Genomic DNA, 21334 nt, shown 5'->3' with positions numbered 1-21334 from the left:
ATGGAAAACAGTGTGAAGATTTCTTAAAAAAACTGGAAATAGAACTGCCATATGACCCAGCAATCCCACTTCTGGGCATACACACTGAGGAAACCAGATCTGAAAGGGCTTGATTTTTTTATTGCCTGATTCAACTATCACCCAAGCTCAAAAGCAAGCTGACTTGGCTAAGCACAGAGCTGGAATTAAATCAGATTTTCAAGTCCCAGGAATTCTTCTAGAGCTGCCTCTCCATGGAGTCAACTTTCTACAAAAATAATAAAGTGATACTGTAAGCAATAGAAAGATCTGTAAAAGGCTAAATAGAAAAAAAAAAAAAACCTGCAGAAGAATAAATGTGGTAAAACTAAGCTCAATTTAAAATATCTAGCAGAATTTCTGTGGGGCTTATAAGCAGGTCTTGGTTTTGTTCCTTAATAATGAGGAAATACTAAAAAGAAATGAACATTGCTTAGAGATAGGCATTGTTTTCAATCTTCTAGGTTGTAAGTGCAAGACAGCTATTTTATTGTTTTTTTTCTTTTTTTTTTTTTGGCTGCAGCATGTGGGATCCTAGTTCCCTGACCAGGGACCAAACCCAAGCCGCCTGCATTGGACATGCAAAGTCTCAACCACTGGACTTCCAGGAAAGTCCCAAGACAGCTATTTTAAAAGGTTACCACCAAAACCCCAAAGTATACATGCATGCTTTCTCTTTGCCCCAAATGATAGAGGATATGATTATTCTAAATAATTCTAACAAATTATTCTAAATTAATTTTACTACATATAATACCAAGGCTATAGCTCTCCTAAGACGGGTAGATGAATGGATGAATGGATGGATGATGGATGGAGAGAATAAACAGATGATAAAGTAAATTTGTAGGAATATAATTTCCTGAAACCTTACCTATGCCATCATTTCCTCATTTCCTAACATTTACCCATTTAACCCAAATATACAGAGTAAGTACAAAGGATAGTTCTTAGGTTCAACCCTTGGGACTTTTCTTTTCCTTTCTTTTGATCCTTGGCATCTGTGCTATCACTGAGAATAATGATCATGTTAACTTTTATCCTTTTACTTTGCTGTTTTCTTTCTTCCTTTATATAGCATGGTTCTTCTTTCCAAACTTAAACTATGTGAATAACTGCCTCTTGTTCTTCTGTCCCATATTGTCCAAGGTATTTTACTGCCATTCTTCTCTGTATTAAGAACCTAGTACTTCAACACTAAAGGAAACCAAGTACTCAGCTCACCAAGTGCCCCTGGACCTGACCCCCATTAAGAGGTAAGTAAAAGTCAGGCATCAACAGTTCACATCACTCCTCTAGGTCAGGGAAGGGCAGAGTTGTCCGCACCCAAGTTTTGTTTCTGATCAGCTTTTGAATCTTCTATTTTTGAAGCCAACAAGAAACCAGAGAATAAGGAAGTCCTTTAGACAAAGTTAAATGAGGCTGGGATTTTAGGCCTGAAATATTCTGACTGCTTTTTACGTTTTCTCCTATTTTATTAGTTCAGGAAAAAGAAAGATTCAAAACGAATGAAAGGAAAAAAAAAAAACAAACATTTATTCTCATGTTTTCACTGTTGCTCCAGGCTATAGAATAAAAATAGCATACATTGTAGATAACTACTATGTATGAAATACAGTTATCATCACTTGGAGATCAGGCTGCCCTTTGGTTTAAAACACTAAGAATAAACACAAAGAGAAAGCTTCGATACTTGCTTGATGTTGCATTTTTAACAGCTCTTCTAGCTTGTGGGTGTCTAGAAAAAAAAAACTGCATAACAAGGGAGACATAGCTTGCTCCTGGCTTTGGCACATATTTCAAAGGCAGCTGTTTATTTTTTTCAAAAAAATTTATAATGTTAATAGAGTTTCTTTTGACAAATGTATTGTTGCTTGTGTTTCTCCAATCACTTGCAAAGAATCTGACAGAATATAATTTTTCTAGGGGGAAAACAGATAAATATTTATTTCATGAATACTAAAAAGTTATTTTTAATCCTGAACATCAATAAAAGAAAAAAAAAAAGACAAATCACATTTCCCCAGTAGTTCCAAAATTGTAATCTTCTCTGTCAAACCAGGTTCCTTGAAAAATTCAATGGTACATTAAGAGTGTAACGAAATGTCTAGAAGATAGAGTGAAACAATGAAAGCTTATATACCAATAATTGCTAGGGAAAAGTTGTTTAAAAAGATTAATTTCATCATTAACAGAGAGTACATAATATACTTTTATGTGACATTTCTACTATGTAGTTATTTGCTAAGAGACTGGAATCTAAATGGCTATCTGAAAAGCATGAATTGACTTGAGAAGTTTTCTTTACTATAACACAATTTAACTATTGTAATTGTGCCAATTAACACTGTATTATACATATATACACACACACACACACATATTCACCTACTGTATACATATACACAATCCACATATATGTATATTGTATATATGTATATATGTATATATATACACACACAAATTCAGTTGCTGTTTCATACTACAAATGTGAACTTCAATAACACAAAACTTACAGGAGTAAATAATAGTTTAATGTCACTTGTTCCTTTATAATCCATCATGAGGATATCTATTACATACCCTCCTTACAAAGCACATTCACTGAACCTAAAACTATATTAAAAATACATTGGTTTGAAATGGATGCTTGTAACCAAAAGAGCTAACTGTTCTGATTCACTGTGACCATCTATGCTAGAGCCATGTGGATGTCACAGGTTTTATACTCCCATGCTTTCAAGTGTATCATCCTCAGTAAAAAGGAACAAAGAAATTTTTTTCTTTTAAATTTCACCCCATTTGACCACTTCCAACCCACATACAATGGATTGGTTAATAGTTTTCCCCAAAATCCATCCAAAAAATTATACTGGGTTTTGGCATCACTGCACTCACAAAACTCTTATTCTTGGGACAACCTATAGCAAGGTTTCTAAAATTAATTAGAAACTGGCACTGAAGTTTATTAGTGAAAAACTGTAAGTAACAAAACCTTTCAGGATATAATTAGGGTATCCTATCTAGATGCATAAAAATAATAAGCATCTAAAAATAATAATGAAATTCTTTCATTTATCAACTCTTTGTTATTTTCCTTTGACAGGGACATTGCAGTAGAGGGTTAAGACATTTGGGTTATCACACAACTTGAGAAAATAATGCATAAAATGTTTCAAAAAAGCACATATTTCATGCCTCTTTCTTGCTAAACCACAGCATTTACTTACCGTTGATGCTCCATATCTTGATACATACAAATATATTAAGTAAATGGGTCACAAGAGTTTTCATGGACAAATGGCTAAGGGAAATAGGATATGAATCAGAACATGTGTTGTTATGGTGATTTATCTTAGTTGGGCCCAAGGGTACTCCAGATGTTTGGTCCTGTAAACTGATGGAAAATAAGGATCCTAGATTCTCATGTGGAAGGAAATTCCTTCATTAAAGAAACAGAGGACAGGACAAGATGGCAGCGGAGTAGGTGGACATGGAGTACATCTCTCTCCATGGATACATCAGGAATACACCTTCAGACACAGAAGTCCATGCAGAACACCAGCTGAAAGTGGACAAGAGTACCTGACCAGTGGAAAAGAATACATAGACCCACGCAAAACTCGAGATCAAGCCCTGAGCTTTGGAATAGGAGCACTGACTCCAAGACCCTAGACTACCAGAGAACTAACCCTAGGGAGTATCAAATAGTGAGAACCCACACAAAGGAAGCCACTTGAATACAAGACCTGGCATCACCCAACCACAAGTAGCACCCCGTGCAGGACGCCTCATCTAAACAACAAACAAAACAAAAATACAAACCCAATCATCAGCAGACAGGATTACCACCTCACTCAGCTTTGCCCATCAGAGGAAAAACAAACAAAAACTCAGCAAAAATCTCACCCTGTACAAAGCTTACACAAATCACTTATACCAACCTAAGGAGGGAAGAAACCAAAAGGAAGCAAGAATTCAGCCTTGAAGCCTGGGAAACGGAGACCTCAAACACAATAAGTTAGGAAAAAATAATGAGAAGGCAGAGAAATACTATACAAATGAAGGAACAAATTAGAAACACAGAAGTCCAAATAAACAAAGAGGAAATAGACAAACTACCTGAAAAAGAATTCAGAATAATGATAGTAAAGCTGATCAAAAACCTTGAAAACAAAATGGAGAAAATGCAAGAATCAATTAACAAAGACCTAGAATAACTAAAAATAAACATACAGAGACATACAACATGATTACTGAAATTAAAAATACTCTAGAAGGAATCAATAGCAGAATATTTGAAGCAGAAGAACAAGTCAGTGAGCTGGAAGATAAAATGATGGAAATAACTTCTGAAGAGCAGAATAAAGTAAAAAGAATGAAAAGAACTGAGAATACTCTCAGAGACCTCTGGGACAATATCAAACACACCAACATTCGAATTATAGGGGTCGCAGAAGAAAAAGAGGAAAAGAAAGGGTATGAGAAAATTCTTGACGAGATTATAGTTGAAAATTTCCCCAGCATGGAAAAGGAAATAATCAAGTCCAAGAGGCACAATGAGTCCCATACAGGATAAATCCAAGGAGAAACACACCAAGACACATACTAATCAAGCTAACAAAGACTAAACACAAAGAAAGAATATTAAAAGCAGCAAGGGAGAAGAAACAAGTAACATACAAGGGAAACCCTGTAAGCTTAACAACTGATCTTTCAGCAGAAAGTCTGCAGGCCAGAAGGGAATGGCAGGTTATATTTAAAGTACTGAAAGGGAAAAATCTACAACCAAGATTACTGTACCCAGCGAGGATCTCATTCAAAATTGATGGAGAAATAAAAGGCTTTTCAGACAAGCAAAAGTTAAGAGAATTCAGTACCAACAAACCAGCTTTACAACAAATGTTAAAGGAACTTATATAGTCAAGAAATACAAGAGAAGGAAAAAGATCTACAAAATCAACCACAAATAATTAAGAAAATGGCAATAGGAACATACATATCAATAATTACTTTCAATGTAAATGGATTAAATGCTCCAACCAAAAGACACAGACTGGCTGAATGGATACAAAAACAACACCCATATAGATGCTGTCTATAAGAAACCCACTTCAGACCTAAAGACACACAGAGACTGAAAGTGAGAGGATGGAAAAATATATTCTATGCAAGTGGGAAGCAAAAGAAAGCTGGAGTAGCAATCCTCATATCAGACAAAATAGACCTTAAAATAAAGATTACAAGAGATAAGGAAGGACACTGCATAATGCTCAAGGGATCAATCCAAGAGGAAGATACAACAATTGTAAATATCTATGCACCCAACATAAGAGCACCTCAGTACATGGCAAACGCTGCTGCTGCTGCTGCTAAGTCACTTCAGTCATGTCCGACTCTGTGTGACCCCATAGACGGCAGCCCACTAGGCTCCTCTGTCCCTGGGATTTTCCAGGCAAGAATACTGGAGTGGGTTGCCATTTCCTTCTCCAATGCATAAAAGTGAAAGTGAAGTTGCTCAGTTGTGCCCAACTCTTAGCGACCCCATGGACTTCAGCCTACCAGGCTCCTCTATCCATGGGATTTTCCAGGCAAGAGTACTGGAGTGGGGTGCCACTGCCTTCTCCGACGGCAAACACTAACAGACGTAAAAGCAGAAACTGACAGTAATACAATAATAATAGGAAACTTTAACACCTCACTCACACCAATGGACAAATCATCAAAACACAAAATTAATAAGGAAACACAAGTCTTAAATGATACATTAGATGAGATGGATCTCATTGATATCTTCAAGACATTCCATCCAAATGGAAGAATACACCTTATTCTCAAGTGAACATGGAACATTCTCCAGGATAGACCACATCTTGGGTCACAAATCAAACCTCAGGAAATTTAAGAAAACTGAAATCATATCAAGCATCTTCTCCAACCACAGCACTATGAGACTAGGTATCAATTACAAGAAAAACACTGTAAGAAACACAAACACATGGAGACTAAACAACACATTCCTAAATAACCAACAGGTTACTGAAGAAATTAAAATGGAAATCAAAAAATTTCTAGAAACAAATGACAATGAAAACATGACAACTCAAAACCTGTGGGATGCAGCAAAAGCAGTTCTAAGAAGGAAGTTTATAGCAATACGATCCTACCTCAAGAAACAAGAAAAACATTGAATAGACAACCTAACTTTACAGCTAAAACAACCTGGAAAAAGAAGAACAACAACAACAAAATTAGTAGAAGGAAAGAAATCATAAAGATCTGAGCAGAAATAATTGAAAAAGAAACAATAGCAAAGATTAATGAAAGTAAAAGCTGGTTCTTTGAGAAGATAAACAACATTGAGAAACCTTTAGTCAGCCTCATCAAGGAAAAAAGAGAGAAGAATCAAATCAACAAAATTAGAAATGAAAAAGGAGAGGTTACAACAGACAATGCAGAAATCAAAGTATTATAAAAGACTATTATGAACAACTATATGGCAATAAAATGGATAACCTGGAAGAAATGGACAGATTCTTAGAAAAGTTCAATCTTCCAAGACTGAACCAGTTAGAAATAGAAATCATGACCAATCCAATTACAAGCACTGAAATTGAAGCTGTGATAAAAAAAAAATCTCCCAAAAAACAAAAGCCCAGGACCAGATGGCTTCACAGGAGAATTCTATCAAAATTTAGAGAACAGCTAATGCCTATCCTTCTAAAATTCTTTCAAAAAATTTCAGAGGAAGGAACACTTCCAAACTCATTCTATGAGGCCACCATCACCCTGATACCAAAACCAGACAAAAACAACACAAAAAAAGAAAACTACAGGCCAATATCACTGATGAACATAGATGCAAAAATCCTCAACAAAATTTTAGCAAACAGAATTCAGCAACACATCAAAAAGCTCATACACCAAGATCAAGTTGAGTTTATTCCAGGAATGCAAGGATTCTTCAATGTATGCAAAGCAATCAATGTGATACACCATATTAACAAATTGAAACATAAAAACCACATGATAATCTCAATAGATGCAGAAAAAGCCTTTGACAAAATTCAGCCCCATTTATGATTAAAACTCTTCAAAAAATGGGCACAGAAGAAACCTACCTCAACATAGTAAAGGCCATGTACGATAAGTCTACAGCAAACATTATTCTCAGTGGTGAAAAACTGAAAGCATTCCCCCTAAGATCAGGAACAAGACAAGGGTGTCCACTGTCACCACTATTATTCATCATAGTTCTGGAAGTCCAAGCTACAGTAATCAGAGAAGAAAAAGAAATAAAAGGAATCCAGATTGGAAAAGAAGAAATAAAGCTCTCAGTGTTTGCAGATGACATGATACTGCACATAGAAAATCTTAGTTTCAGAAAATTACTAAAACTAATATGTGAATTTAGCAAAGTAGCAGGATACAAAATCAATATACAGAAATCACTTGCATTTCTATATACTAACAGAAAAATCAGAAAGAGAAATTAAAGAATCAATTCCATTCACCACTGCAAGAAAAAGAATTAAATATCTAGGAATAAACTTACCTAAAGAGACAAAAGAACTATACACAGAAAATATAAGACACTAATGAAAGAAATCAAAGATGACATAAACAGATGGAGAGATATTCCATGTTCTTGGGTAGGAAGAATCAATATTGTGAAAATGACTATACTACCAAATGCATCTACAGATTCAATGTGATCCCTATAAAATTACCAATGGCATTTTTCACAGAACTAGGATAAAAAATTTCACAATTCATATGGAAACACAAAAGACACCAAATAGCCAAAGCAGTCTTCAGAAAGAAGAATGGAGCTGGAGGAATTAACCTTCCTGACTTTGGATTATACTACAAAGCTATAGTCATCAAGACAGTATGGTATTGGCACAAAAACAGATATATAGAAAAACAGAACAAGATAGAAAGCCCAGAAATAAACCCATGCACCTATGGGTACCTTATTTTTGACAAAGGAAACAAGAATATACAATGGGGCAAAGACAGCCTCTTCAATAAATGGTGCTGGGGAAACTAGATAGCTACATATAAAAGAATGAAATTAGAACACTTCCTAATACCATACACAATGATAAACTCAAAATGGATTAAAGACCTAAATGTAAGACCAGAAACTATAAGACTCTTTGAGGAAAACATAGGCAGAACACTTGATGACATAAATCAAAGCAAGATCCTCTATGACCCACCTCCTAGAGTAATGGAAATAAAAACAAAAGTAAACAAGGGGGACCTGATTAAACTTAAAAGCTTTTGCACAGGAAAGGAAACTATAAGCAAGGTGAAAAGACAACACTCAGAATGGGATAAAATAATAGCAAATGAAACAACTGACAAAGGATTAATTTCCAAAATATACAAGCAGCTCATACATCTCCATGAATGACATAAAAACAAACAACCCAATCAAAAAGTGGGAAAAAGACCTAAACAGACATTTTTCCAAAGAAGACATACAGATGGCTAACAAACACATGAAAAGATGCTCAACATTGCTCATTATTAGAGAAACGTAAATCAAAACTACAATGAGATATCACCTCACACTGGTCAGAATGGCCATCACGAAAAAGTCTACAAACAGTAGATGCTTGAGAGGGTTTGGAGAAAAGGGAACACTCTTGCACTGTTGGTGGGAATGTAAATTGATACAGCCACTATGGAAGACGATATGGAGATTCTTTAAAAAGCAAGAATAAAACCACCATATGACCCAGCAATCTCACTCCTAGATATATACCCTGAGGAAACCAAATTGAAAAAGACACATGTATCCCATTGTTCATGGTAGCACTATTTACAATAGCTAGAACATGGAAGCAACCTAGCTGTCCATTGACAGATGAATGGATAAAAGAAGTTGTGGTACATATACACAATGGAATATTACTCAGCTATAAAAAGGAATGCATATGAGTCAGTTCTGATGAGGTGGATGAACCTAGAACTTATTATAGAGAGTAAAGTGAGTCAGAAAGAGAAAGATAAATATCGTATTCTAATGCACATATATGGAATCTAGAAAAATGGTACTAAAGAATGTATTTACAGTGCAGCAATGGAGAAACAGACATAGAGAATAGACTTATGGACATGGGGAGAGGGGTTATGGAAAGAGTAACATGGAAGCTTACATTACCATATGTAAAATAGATAGCCGATGGGAATTTGCTATATGGCTCAGGAAACTCAAACAGGGGCTCTGTATCAATCTAGAGGGATGGGATAGGGAGGAAGATGGAAGGTAGGTTCAAATGGGAGGGGATATGTGTATACCTATTGCTGATTCATGTTGAGATTTGACAGTAAACAACAAAATTCTGTAAAGCAATTATCCTTCAATAAAAAAATAAAAAGAAAAAAAAAAGGAAACTAGAAAAAAGAAAAAAGAAATAGACCTTTTGTCAATCCATAGAAGGCTACAATGAAACTAACAAATGTTATCCCCTGAGAAGAAAGAAGTAAAAAAACCCAAAGGATTGGATTAACTATTTGTAGAAACTGCCTCCCAGCACTAGTGTTGGCTTTAGCAGCATGATCAGTGGTGAAGTGTATTATAAATCATGCATTGTTAAAACCAGTTTAGCACTACAGTCTCACAGGTTTAATTTTTAAAGTAAATTAGAAAGGATTCAAAGTTATTGTTATAGTAGCACCATCTTGCCTATGAGAGAAAAGGACAGGGTACCAGCTAGTGTTCCCAGAACTGTTCATCATCTTTGGCCAATTTTACCCACCAAGGTTCATGATCTGGGCATACTTTGGGGAGTATGCAGAGTTTATGATAATATGTTAGGCTTATATGATAGGAAAAGAAAATAAGAAAAACAAGTTTGAGGATCTCTGCCTTAAAATCAAAGAAGTTTCATCAAGACCAAGGTCCAGGCAAGCAAAGACTGAAAATTAACAGTGTGAATCTATCCCAAATATCAACATATCTGATACTGAATGTAAGATCCAAAAGGAGACTAGATGTAAAATGGGTGCCATGGAGGGCTGCTTCTTGCACTGTCAGGATCTAAGGTACACAAGATCATTCCTATTCACTTTTCTTGACATACCCATCCCAAAGGTAGAAACAGAAGTTTCAAGACATTCTACTTTCAAGCTATAATGCATCAACTAACTTCCCCTATACCCCTACATTCTCAGCTTACCAGGCAACTTTCTGGTCTGAACTGACCTCCTAAGTAGCTTTTCCTTCAGAAGAAAGAAACCACTGACTGGCCAGTAAATGTGAGCATTCCAGTGTACACGAAGGATACATTTTATAGTAAAATGACAATCAAAACAACACATTGGTCACAAGTATTCATTTCGGCATCAACAAGTCTTCTATAGCAGAATCCACCTTTCATTTACTGTCAATATGAAATTTATTTGTCTGACAATGTCAAAAGTCAGATATCCATATATATGTGGATCTGGAAATTCTAGTCTCTTCCATAGACCCATTTCTCTATCTGGATGCCAATACTATACTGCCTTGATTATTACAGATTTGTAAGTCTTGAAAGCAGGCTTACCTGTTTAGTCTTCCAACTTTTTCCTTCTTTTCCCAAGCTGCTTTGTCTATTCTGAGTACTTAGCATTTATACATAAATTTTAAAATGAGCTTGTCAATTTCTACCCCAAAATCCTGCTAGGATTTTAATGGATGACATGGAATCTATAGTTCAATTTAGAAAGAATTTAAATTTGAAATATCTCTGGAAAATACTCAGAAACTAAATAATATACTACTAAGTAGCCCTTAGATCAATGTAGAAGTAAAAAAAAAAAAAATTAGAAAATATTTTGAATGAAATGGGAATAAAAATGCAACATATCGAAGTTTGTGGCATTTCACTAAATAAAACAATATTTAGAAGGAAGATACAGTATAATGCTTAGTGTTTATAGTCTTGCTATTTGTTTCCTGTTTGTCTCACCTATTCTTTGTTCTCATTTTTTTTCTACCTTCTTTTGGATTAGTTATTCTTATGATTTCATTTTATCTCTTTTGGTTTATTAGTTATATGTCATTTTGTTATTTTAGTAATTGTTTTAGAGTTTATGGTAAATGCTCTTAATTTATCTCAATCTACTTTCAAATGATATTGTATCACTTCATGTATAATATCAGAATTTTACAATAGCATATATTTCTCCTCTCCAGATTTTTATGCTATTTTTGTCATATGTTTGTTTTATATATACTATAACCCAAAATATATTTTGTTCAAATAGTCAATTATTTAGTCAAGATATTCAAATGATAAGAAAAAATATTGCATATTTATCCATTTAGTTACCATTTTTAGTGCTCCTCAATACTTTGATCCATCTGGCATTAGCCATCCTTCTGTCATTCTTTAATATTTCTTGTAGTGTAGGTCTACCAGAAATGAATTCTTTCAGTTTTTGTATCTGAAAGATATTTTTCTGGGTATAAAATTTTTGATCAAAATTTTTCTCTTAGCCCTTTAAGGATGTTGCTCTACTGTCTTCTCATTTGCATTGCTTCTGATGAGATACCTACTGTTATCCTTATCTTTGTTCATCTCTATATATGTATCTTCTTTTCTCCAGCTGTTTTAAAATTTTTTCTATTCATTACTGGTTTGGAGTAATTTGATTATGATAAGCTTTTGGTATAATTTTCTTCATAATCCTTGTGCTTGTGTTTTATTGTGATTCTTAAGCTAATGGATTTATCATCCAGCAACATTTTAGCCATGACTTCATCAAATATTCTTTCCTCCTTTCTCTCTTCTTTACTTTAGGACTCCAATTACACATACATTAGGCTGCTTGAAGGTGCCTTACAACTCACTGAGGCTCTTTACAATTTCTATGCTTGCTTTCTGTGTTTCATTTCACATAATTTCTACTGCTAGCTCTCACTACTCTTCTACAATGTTTAATCATACCTGATGTACTTGTTATTAATCTCATCCAATGTTATTTAGTTAATACCATCCAGTATATTTTTCATATCAGACCTTGTAGTTCTCACCTCTAGACATTTGATTTAATCTTTTTTATATATTTCATGTCTCCACTCATCTTTCAAACATACGGGTAACAGTTGTAAGAACTACTTTACAGTTCTCGTTTGCAAATTCTAACATCTGTTTCAGTTCTGGGATGGTTTCAATTGGTTGTTATTTTCTTCTTAGTATGGATAGTATTTTCTTGCCTCTTTGCATGTCCAGTAATTTTTGATTGGATGTTAGACGTTGTGAATTTTAGCTTGTTGGATACTATATATTTTTACACACACACACACACACACACACACACACTCACAAAACCCTCATTCTGGGATGCAGCTATTTAGAAACACTTTGACCTTCTTATATCTCAAGTTTAAGGGATGTATGGCAGAAAAACCAACAAATATTGCAAAGCAATTATCCTTCAATTAAAAATAAATTTTTAAAAATATATTAAAAAAATTTTTTGAAGATTTGTTAGGTGAGACTAAAGCTACATTTAGCCTACAAGTAATTATTCCCCTGAGAAATGCTGGGCTGAAGGAAGCACAAGCTGGAATCAAGATTGCCGGGAGAAATATCAATAACCTCAGATAATGCAGATGGCACCACCTTTATGGCAGAAAGTGAAGATGAACTAAACAGCCTCTTGATGAAGGTGAAAGAGGAGAGTGAAAAAGTTGGCTTAAAACTCAATATTCAGAAAACAAAGATCATGGCATCTGGTCTCATCACTTCATGGCAAATAGATGGGGAAACAGTGGAAACAGTGTCAGACTTTATTTTTCTGGGCTCCAAAATCACTGCAGATGGTGATTGCAGCCTTGAAATTAAAAGATGCTTACTCCTTGGAAGGAAAGTTATGACCAACCTAGACAAGATATTAAAAAGCAGAGACATTACTTTGTCAACAAAGGTCCATCTAGTGAAGGCTATGGTTTTTCCAGTGGTCAAGATGTGAGAGTTGGTCTATAAAGAAAGCTGAGCGCTGAAGAATTGATGCTTTTGAACTGTGGTGTTGGAGAAGACTCTGGAGAGTCGCTTAGACTGCAAGGAGATCCAACCAGTCCATCCTAAAGGAGATAAGTCCTGGGTGTTCATTGGAAGGACTGATGTTGAAACTGAAACTCCAATACTCTGGCCACCTGATGCAAAGAGCTGACTCATTTGAAAAGACCCTGATGCTGGGAAAGATTGAGGGCAGGAGGAGAAGGGGACGACAGAGGATGAGACGGTTAGATGGCATCACCGACTCAATGGACATGGTTTGGGTGGACTCCAGTAGTTGGTGATGGACAGGGAGGCCTGGCGTGCTGCAGTTCATGGGGTTGCAAAGAGTCAGACACGACTGAGCGACTGAACTGAACTGAATTATTCCCCAGCTAAGGCAAGACAATTATGAGTATTATAACCAATTCTCTTTAAATTATGAAGGATTCTAATCTGGCTAGAGGGAAAAGGCACTTTTACTGCTCTTTGTCAAATGTAAAGATCAGGACTGTTCCCTCTAGACCTCTTGAATGGTTCGTTCCTGGTCTCAGGTAGTTTCCTCATTAAATGGGCCCATCAGTACTCTGATGAATGCTCTTCAGGTTTCTAGAGTTCTATCTCTCTGCAGCTCTATTCTCTCTGATACTTTATCCTGCTAATCATAGCCACTTTAGCCTCCCTGGATCCTCAGTCAACTTCTCAGCTCAAGGAGTCCCTCAGGTCTGCCTGGAAACCCACTAATTGCAGTAAGCTGAGGCAATTGTAGGGCTCACTTCATTTGCTTCTTGTCTCTTAGACAGACTGTTTTCATTTCATGATGTCCAATATTTCTTAATGTCTTCATCTCTTGAAAACCACTCTTCCACATACATTGTCTTTATTAAAAAATGTTTCAAGTGGAAGGGTAAATCTAATTCTTGGTCATCCTCTTTGGAGAAGTAGATGTCAACTCTTCACAACTGACCAAAATTTCATGAACCAACATCTTTAAGCATTCTACTTCTCAGAACATTCAATAAAGGAAAAATTCTTGCTGTACTGCCCCACTGGGACTTGATAAATAACCTTGCAGGGCCTAATTATAATCAATCATTTGAGAGACACAAACGGTGGCTATCTCTTATATCTCTGTTAATGTAGTGAAATTAAGTTAAAGGCAGCTTCATATTTCTGGGCAACTATAAAAATTATAGCTATGCTGTTTCAAACATGACTAAAAACACACTGAAAATAATTCATTCACATAGTACCTTACAAGTCTTCCAATGATCATGAAAACTTTAGGCCCTGAGAGAATCTTGGCTCAGAAGCCTAGATCTTTTTATGTTAGTACATTTCTCCCTAAGAATAAACAAGGTATTTGTCAAAGAGCATTCATTCTTTGAAGTCAGTTAGAAAAATTAGTGCTGCAGGGTATTAAACAGTACTTCAGCAGCCTGACAGAGATAATTTACAACTGCAATGTGTTCATTATGCCAGTAGGTAATTTACCCCTTTCAGCACATGCTCCTTCCCTCTCTGTCTGCCACTGCTCACTGGAGTTTGGGAATAACCAACTGTGGTCTAGTTTCCACTGGGTTTCTTTCTGAACGTACACAATATTGAAACTTCTAAACAGAGTGGGTTTGATCACACTGGGCACTGAATTGTGCTCAGACACACCCTTTCAAAAATTAGAGCTGGTTCCCAGGGGTTGTACTAAGGGTAGGGGCATTAAAAATAGTTAAATTGACTCCCCTTGGTCATCAGATGTAGTAAGAGCCATTAAAAAGAAATGTTCAAAGTATATCTGTTTGTCACTAGATAGTTTCTAAAAATCAATATATCTAACTGATATACATATCATTTTTAGGAAAACTAACATATATTGAGCATTACCATATAGATGGCAATGTTTCAGTTGCTTTCCAACCCCTATGAAGAATGTTTATCACCATTCTTATAGATGATAACGACAGAAGTGCAGTAAGATTATAATTCATCCAAGGCCATAGGACTACCACTATTGTTGGCACAGGAACTTAGTTCTTTCTGATCTAAATCCATGCTCTAAGCTCAATGCAATGCTACATTTACTAACACTTCTCTCAAACTAAATTTCCAATATATTAAATGAGATGTCTAAACTTTGAGATATCACTCTAAATTAAATTTTTATGTGATTATTCCTATGGTTCAAAACTATAATAAATTCTGAAGTCTATTATAACTCTGTATTAGTCGTTCAGTCATGTCCGACTCTTTTCAACCCCATGGACTGTGGCAAGCCAGGCTCCTCTGTCCATAGAATTCTCCAGGCAAGAATACTGGAGTGGACTGCCATTTCCTTCTCCAGGTGATCTCATAAGAGACTTGTCTCATGCAGACTTTAAGACAAGTAGCTCTGTGCATCTGCCAGCAAGGATCTCAAAAGCTCATGTAGAAGCTTTAACTGGGTTTTAATCATGTATTCAGTATAGATGATCGCAACACCGCCTTACTCTCTCAAGGCTGCATCCTTGGAAAAGCTCCTCACTCAGAAAGAGTAGGCAGGTCATGCATTCCAGGGACAAAGAGAGAGGGAGAGGCACCTCAAATTTCTCCATCCAGCTGGCAGTTCATTTTTAAAATAATATTAACTTCCAAAGTTAAGAAAACTGGTAAGTGGTAGAGGCGAGATTTAAACCAAAATACCCGGCTTCAGAACCCAGGAGCTTAACCACTATGTTGTTAGATCTTCCGATAAGAACTGAAAACACTCTAGTAGAGATGCAAAGTATTTTAATTTTCTATGTGTGCTTAGTTGCTCAGTTGTATCTGACTCTTTGCGACCCCAAGGACTGTAGCCCACCAGGCTCCTCTGTTCATGGGGATTCTCCAGGCAAGAACACTAGAGTAGGTTGCCATGCCCTCCTTCAGAGGATCTTCCTAACTCAGGGATTGAACTCAGGTCTCCCGCATTGCAGGCAGATTCTTTACTGTCTGAGCCACCACGGAAGCCCTTAATTTTCTATACTGTTTATTTGATCCCATTATATTGTGCTTATTTCATAAAAATTTTTTTCTAAAGAAGAGAGTTTTAATGACCAAAGGAGAACGGGTACAGGAAGCTGAACAAATTCTTTTCTACTTCATGCCACCAAGAAATAACTTTACTCTTGATGAGATATTGGGCTAAGATAAGATAGCACAAGTAACTAAAGCACAATGGTCTACTTCCTGATGGTACCAAAGCAATGGTAATTACTGATGTCATGTTTGACCATCAATGAAATTAAAATACACAGTTGTTCATGTCCAAACTTAAAAGTATAGGGACACACCAGACCCTATTTGAATCAGTGAAGGTTAAAGTTATGGAAGGAAAAAGTATAGACATCAGAAAATGTCCCTTCTTTATTTACTGCCTCCTGCTCACTGCCCTATGGGATCAAGAATCCTGTTCACTAAATAATCAAGCTTTATACTTTTTTGTACAATAGAACAAAATATCTATTTCATAACTTCTCCCCACCAAAAAGAAGTTTTAATTATTTAAAACATCTGGTGATAATTCAATTAAAAAGGACACAGGTAAAGGGGCCTAATGAAGGTAATAAAATTTAAACTATAATGCTCACATGAATACATCATAAGTTATTTATAGTATAATACAAAAATGCAATAAGATTCAAGAATCCACATTAAAGGTCTGGGAATTGATTTATTCTGGGCCTTTTATGCTGTAGGAATTCAGATGGGTCAGTCACTGGATACAGGCTGGGTTAGGTGTCTAGGTGCTGGGTTTATAACTAACACCATTCTCGTCTACTATACCTATTCTGACTTGTGTTACCTTGACTTGGTGTAATGATGTCTGGTACTTGAACAAACCTTACCCATAACAGAATCTGGCTAAGAGGCCATCATTAGGAATTCTGTTTTCTCTCCCTATAATTCACATCTTAGTCACAATCAATCAAGGAGGGTATGTATTAAGCAAATGGCTTCCATTTGCATAAACAATATGGAAAAAAAAAAATTGGACATGTGTGTTCCCCAGGTATAATGTGACAAGACATGTAGAGTGAACTATTTGAATGATCTTCAAGGAAAGAACTGATTTCATGCATATGGGTAAAGAGAGCACATCACAATGGCTTAGAGATAAAAGCTTAAGGAGATTCTTTTCAACAGATGTATGCGGAGGAGCATTTAAAATTCTCACTCCTCAACCTGATTACCCTGCATTTGTTCTTCTTTGAATAACTAAACTCTTCAAAGAACAGTTTAGCATCCAATACAATGTCTGCAGGGAGGTATGTCAAAGAGTCTGTGTGCTGTGTGTGCTAAATCACTTCAGTCATGTCTGACTCTGTGCGACCCCATGGACTGCAATCCACCAGGCTCCTCTGTCCATGGGATTCTCCAGGCAAGAATACTGGGGCGGGGGGGGTGGGTTGCCATGCCCTCCTCCAGGGGATCTTCCCAACCCAGGGACTGAACCCATGTCTCTTATGTCTAATCTGCATTGGCAGGTAGATTCTTTACCACTAGTGCCTGGGACCCTAACAAAGACTACTCCCTAAAATTTTAATTTTTAGTTTAATATCATGTATATTATAACTAGGAATGAGTGCATGTTACAATTGAAACAGGAGGATTATATAAAAGGGGAGAATAGTTTTTTCAATCAAATGGTCCAATGTTTGGAGGGTAATAGAAGTTGAACTTTCAGATTTTAGAAAGACTAGAATGCTATTTATGCAAAGCAAAAGCAGTGCTCATGAAGCCCATTACAATGTAGGTTCATTCTAGCTGGTTTGGGATTCTCATTCAAAACTTGCCTTTAAAACATACTCTTGCTGACCAAACCCTTATTCTACCCACGTTCAAGTACTTGGTTCTCCTGACATACTGATAACACTGAACAGATTTCTGTTTTTGTTTTTCACAAAAGCAGTAACTCATTAAAGGTTAAAAAAAAACTGAAAATGTGGCACATTTCCCATTTATATTGAATAATTCATTAAGACTTATATTCCATTCCATTACATTCAACAATCCCAGAATCAACTTTTCAAAAAGTTTAAAATGAAAAATGGCAAGTGGGAAAAGAAACAGTATAGAATGCATTTGTAATGGAGAAAGTATGGTGGAAGGGAAGCTATACAATAATAATTTATAAATTATTGAAAAAGGGATAATAGTACTCTTTAAATGTAGTGAATGTTTTTAGGGGGTATAAGGCTATATTAAGAGTCACAATTTCAACTTTATGTGTAATTCTAACAAGCTTGCATTAAATTGCACATTTTATGGAAAAATATAATGGGAATTATGCTCTTACCATCTGTTTTCTTTGAATCATTTCCGACATCAGATTGATCCTTCTTGCCTGTCTTATTTTTACCATCTTTCAAGTCACCTGAAAGTAATAAACATGACAAACAGTATATGTATAAAGCCAAGGGGGAAGTTATAAATATCTTTAAACCTGTCAAGATAAAAAAAGAAAACAAAGTACTGCATAAATTTAGTCTTGAGGGGTTATACATCTGAGTGTAAATATCAGGAAATTGGATTAGGTCCTGGAAGTTGGATTATGATCTGGAAATCAAGACTAAAAGTTCATGTTAAACAGGATTGTACTTAAGTCAATGATGTTTATTTTTCAAGGCAGGCAGTTAAGCTTTACTGTTAGGCTGTGGAGTGAGGAAAAACCTGGGTTACTCTAAGTTATATCAATTAATAGCTACTGTTTAACTTCTATGTGCTTTTCCTTAGCTGCAAAATGGGGATAATAATGCCTACTTTATAGACATAATATAAGGACAAATGCATTTAAGGTATTGAATGTGCTATCTTGCACTTCATTCAATGACGGCTGTTATTCTAAAACAGAGCTGTAAAGTAGTATTTTAGTTAATGAGTTTGTTGAAGTGTAATACATAAAAAGTTAAAAAACACTATGTACACAAATGTAGAGTGAATGCATGTCAAAAATTTATTTAATTCATTTATGAGGGAACCAGGAAGATAATAAAGAAATGGCTATTTCTGGGTGTTTTAGAAACACATTAAAATAAGATTGCTAGGTTAGAGACAAAATTGGTTATGTCCTACAGAGCAAAAAAAAGTGTTAATTGTTGGGGTTATCATCCTTAATAGTCAAAAATCTATAAGTTCTCATGGAACGTCATAGTACCTAGGCTTGAGTCAAATAGTAAATGATGAAGCTAAACATAGTCATGTTCTCCTAAAGCAAGGAGTCAGCAAATCATGAGCCAGTCGCTGAGCCAGTCTGGCCTGCTATCATTTCTGGATGTAAAGTTTTATTGGAACCTAGCCACACTCATTCATTTACATATAGTCTGTAGCTGCAGTGGTAGAGTTGAATAGTTACAACAGAGACACAAAGCCAGGAAAATTTACATCTGGGCCTATACAGAAAATGTTTGCTGCCCAAGATAGTTAAATAATCCTTGGGCAAATCTGTTTGAAAATATGCCTTTCTAGCATTGAAAGGACATGGCAACAATTTTCTCAAATTTACTCTCAAGTTTCAGATGTTTTTCTTACAAATCATACTGATGGCAGTTTTCTTTCTAGCCTACATAAAACCAAGAATAGGTTACTACTGAATTACTGGCATTATTTAAGCAAAAAGACCCTAATCATTATTGCATCCAGGAAGAGAGGGGAATAGGGCCCATGGTGGGAAGGTTACATTTACCCTTTCTACTTTCTTTGTGCCAGGCAGTATGCTAAATGCTTTGCATGCATCATTTCACTAAATTTGTACAGCAATCTCATTATGAAGATACTATTATTGAAAGTAGACAAATTCATCAAAGATTCATTCACTAAGTGATCAATATGCTGAATAATAAGTCACCAAATGATTGAGGATGTCTTCCAAATTTGAATTTTGCCTTGAGTTCACTGCAAGTTCACACACGGGTCAGGCCAACTGTGTTGAGTTGCAATCGACTACCAGCCTTCCTGTATTTCACACACTCTCAGGCCCCATCTCTCCCAAACTTTGCAGAAGTATCTCCCTCTGCAGCAAAACTGCTCCTGTTGTCTACTTTAGATGTGGTTTAAACCATTGGTCTGACAAATGACCAAGTGACTGTTTTTGCTTAAATATTAAATAGACTAACGGAGAATGGATGTGAGACTCATATCAACATCTCAATTTTATAGCTATGGAACCTGAAGCACAAGTAAAGTAATTGACCATAACATACACATATGGGTCTGATTTTAGAGGCCAAGTTCTCAAGTACTGTATTTTGCAACTTCCCTAAGACATTTACGTTCTAGATTTCAGACTTCCATTTACTGTTGGCATTTCTAAATGCCTTTAGTCTACTGATTTATAAAGAAATGGTTATGTAAGGCTAATTCAAGATGAATTCAAGGATAATTTAAGATAATTATCTGAGGATAATACAAGATAATTAGGTTGCAATACATTCTAAGTAGTTTTGCAATACAAAATAAATAGTTTTAATGGAATGTGACAAATTCTAAGCTTGGGGGAATGGGAGCCAACTCTGGCCAGAGTGTGAGCAGGAGTCTCAGTGCAGCACACGGTTACCATCACCACCAACAGCCAAAGTAGATGGATTCCTTTGGCGACCCATGGAACAGTCCAAACACTGGCTTTTCCCTGTTTTAAGGATGACAGAAATGAACTCAAGGATGATCTTTAGCCTTGTAGTCAAACCAATTCCCTGCAGAAAAATGCTCTTTCTTTCCTCAATGAGCCTTCATACCCCTAAAGCACAATACTTTAAGCTTTCAAGATTGCCCTGCATTGGAGCTTTACCCACAGTTGCAGCAAAGCCAGGAAGTCAGCAGGAGAGGCTGGGTGTGCTGGATGCTGGCCAGTAGCCGTGGCAGCCTGCCTTCTCCTCAGTCAGGGTTGGGGAAGCTGAGAGGGAAAGTGCCTTGATGGTGACCAAAGCTTAGGGGTTCCCATGATTGTGGATAGGGGCTCAAACCTCTAGAATCCCCATGAGTCAACGTCCTTCAGCTCTATCCTAAAAGTACCCTGGGCGGCCACAAAGAAGGGTGCCAGGAAAGTGATGTATGTTTGTCTGATGATGTTCCTTGAATGGAGTCCATTAGGAACTTCCCATGGGTTGAAAATGGACTAATGGCTGATATGAGCTGTTATTCAATAAACAGGGGGAAACAGAAGAGCCTTTCTGTGCAGTTACAAATCATTTTAATTAGGCTGCTGCAACCCGGTCCCGAACCACCACCAGCCTTTCTTATTATTGCTCAAAATTGATTTCTTTTCCCACCTCTCATTTAATACTTAATTTTTAAGGGAAATGGCA

The 21334-nt window shown here is 36.1% G+C and overlaps 1 protein-coding gene across 10 annotated transcripts in view; it reads right to left on the bottom strand.

Moving 5' to 3' along the window:
• PDE1C (phosphodiesterase 1C) overlaps window positions 1–21334 on the bottom strand; it is a 506697-nt gene that overhangs the window by 38650 nt on the left and 446713 nt on the right. For 8 of the 10 annotated variants that reach the window (XM_043463250.1, XM_043463251.1, XM_043463253.1 and 5 more), the window contains one exon: window positions 18331–18408. The exons of 1 other annotated variant lie outside the window; for it this stretch is intronic. In XM_043463250.1, coding sequence (XP_043319185.1) covers window positions 18331–18408 — 78 coding nt within the window. Of the gene's footprint in view, window positions 1–1574; window positions 1757–18330; window positions 18409–21334 lie in introns of those variants that run through there. One more of the 10 variants, XM_043463252.1, reaches the window with a different exon arrangement.

This window comes from Cervus canadensis, chromosome 3 (genome assembly GCF_019320065.1).
Source record: "Cervus canadensis isolate Bull #8, Minnesota chromosome 3, ASM1932006v1, whole genome shotgun sequence".
In the NCBI taxonomy this organism is placed as follows: domain Eukaryota; kingdom Metazoa; phylum Chordata; class Mammalia; order Artiodactyla; family Cervidae; genus Cervus; species Cervus canadensis.
The sequence above is the reverse complement of the archived record's forward strand: the minus strand, read 5'-3'. Positions and strand labels throughout refer to the sequence as shown.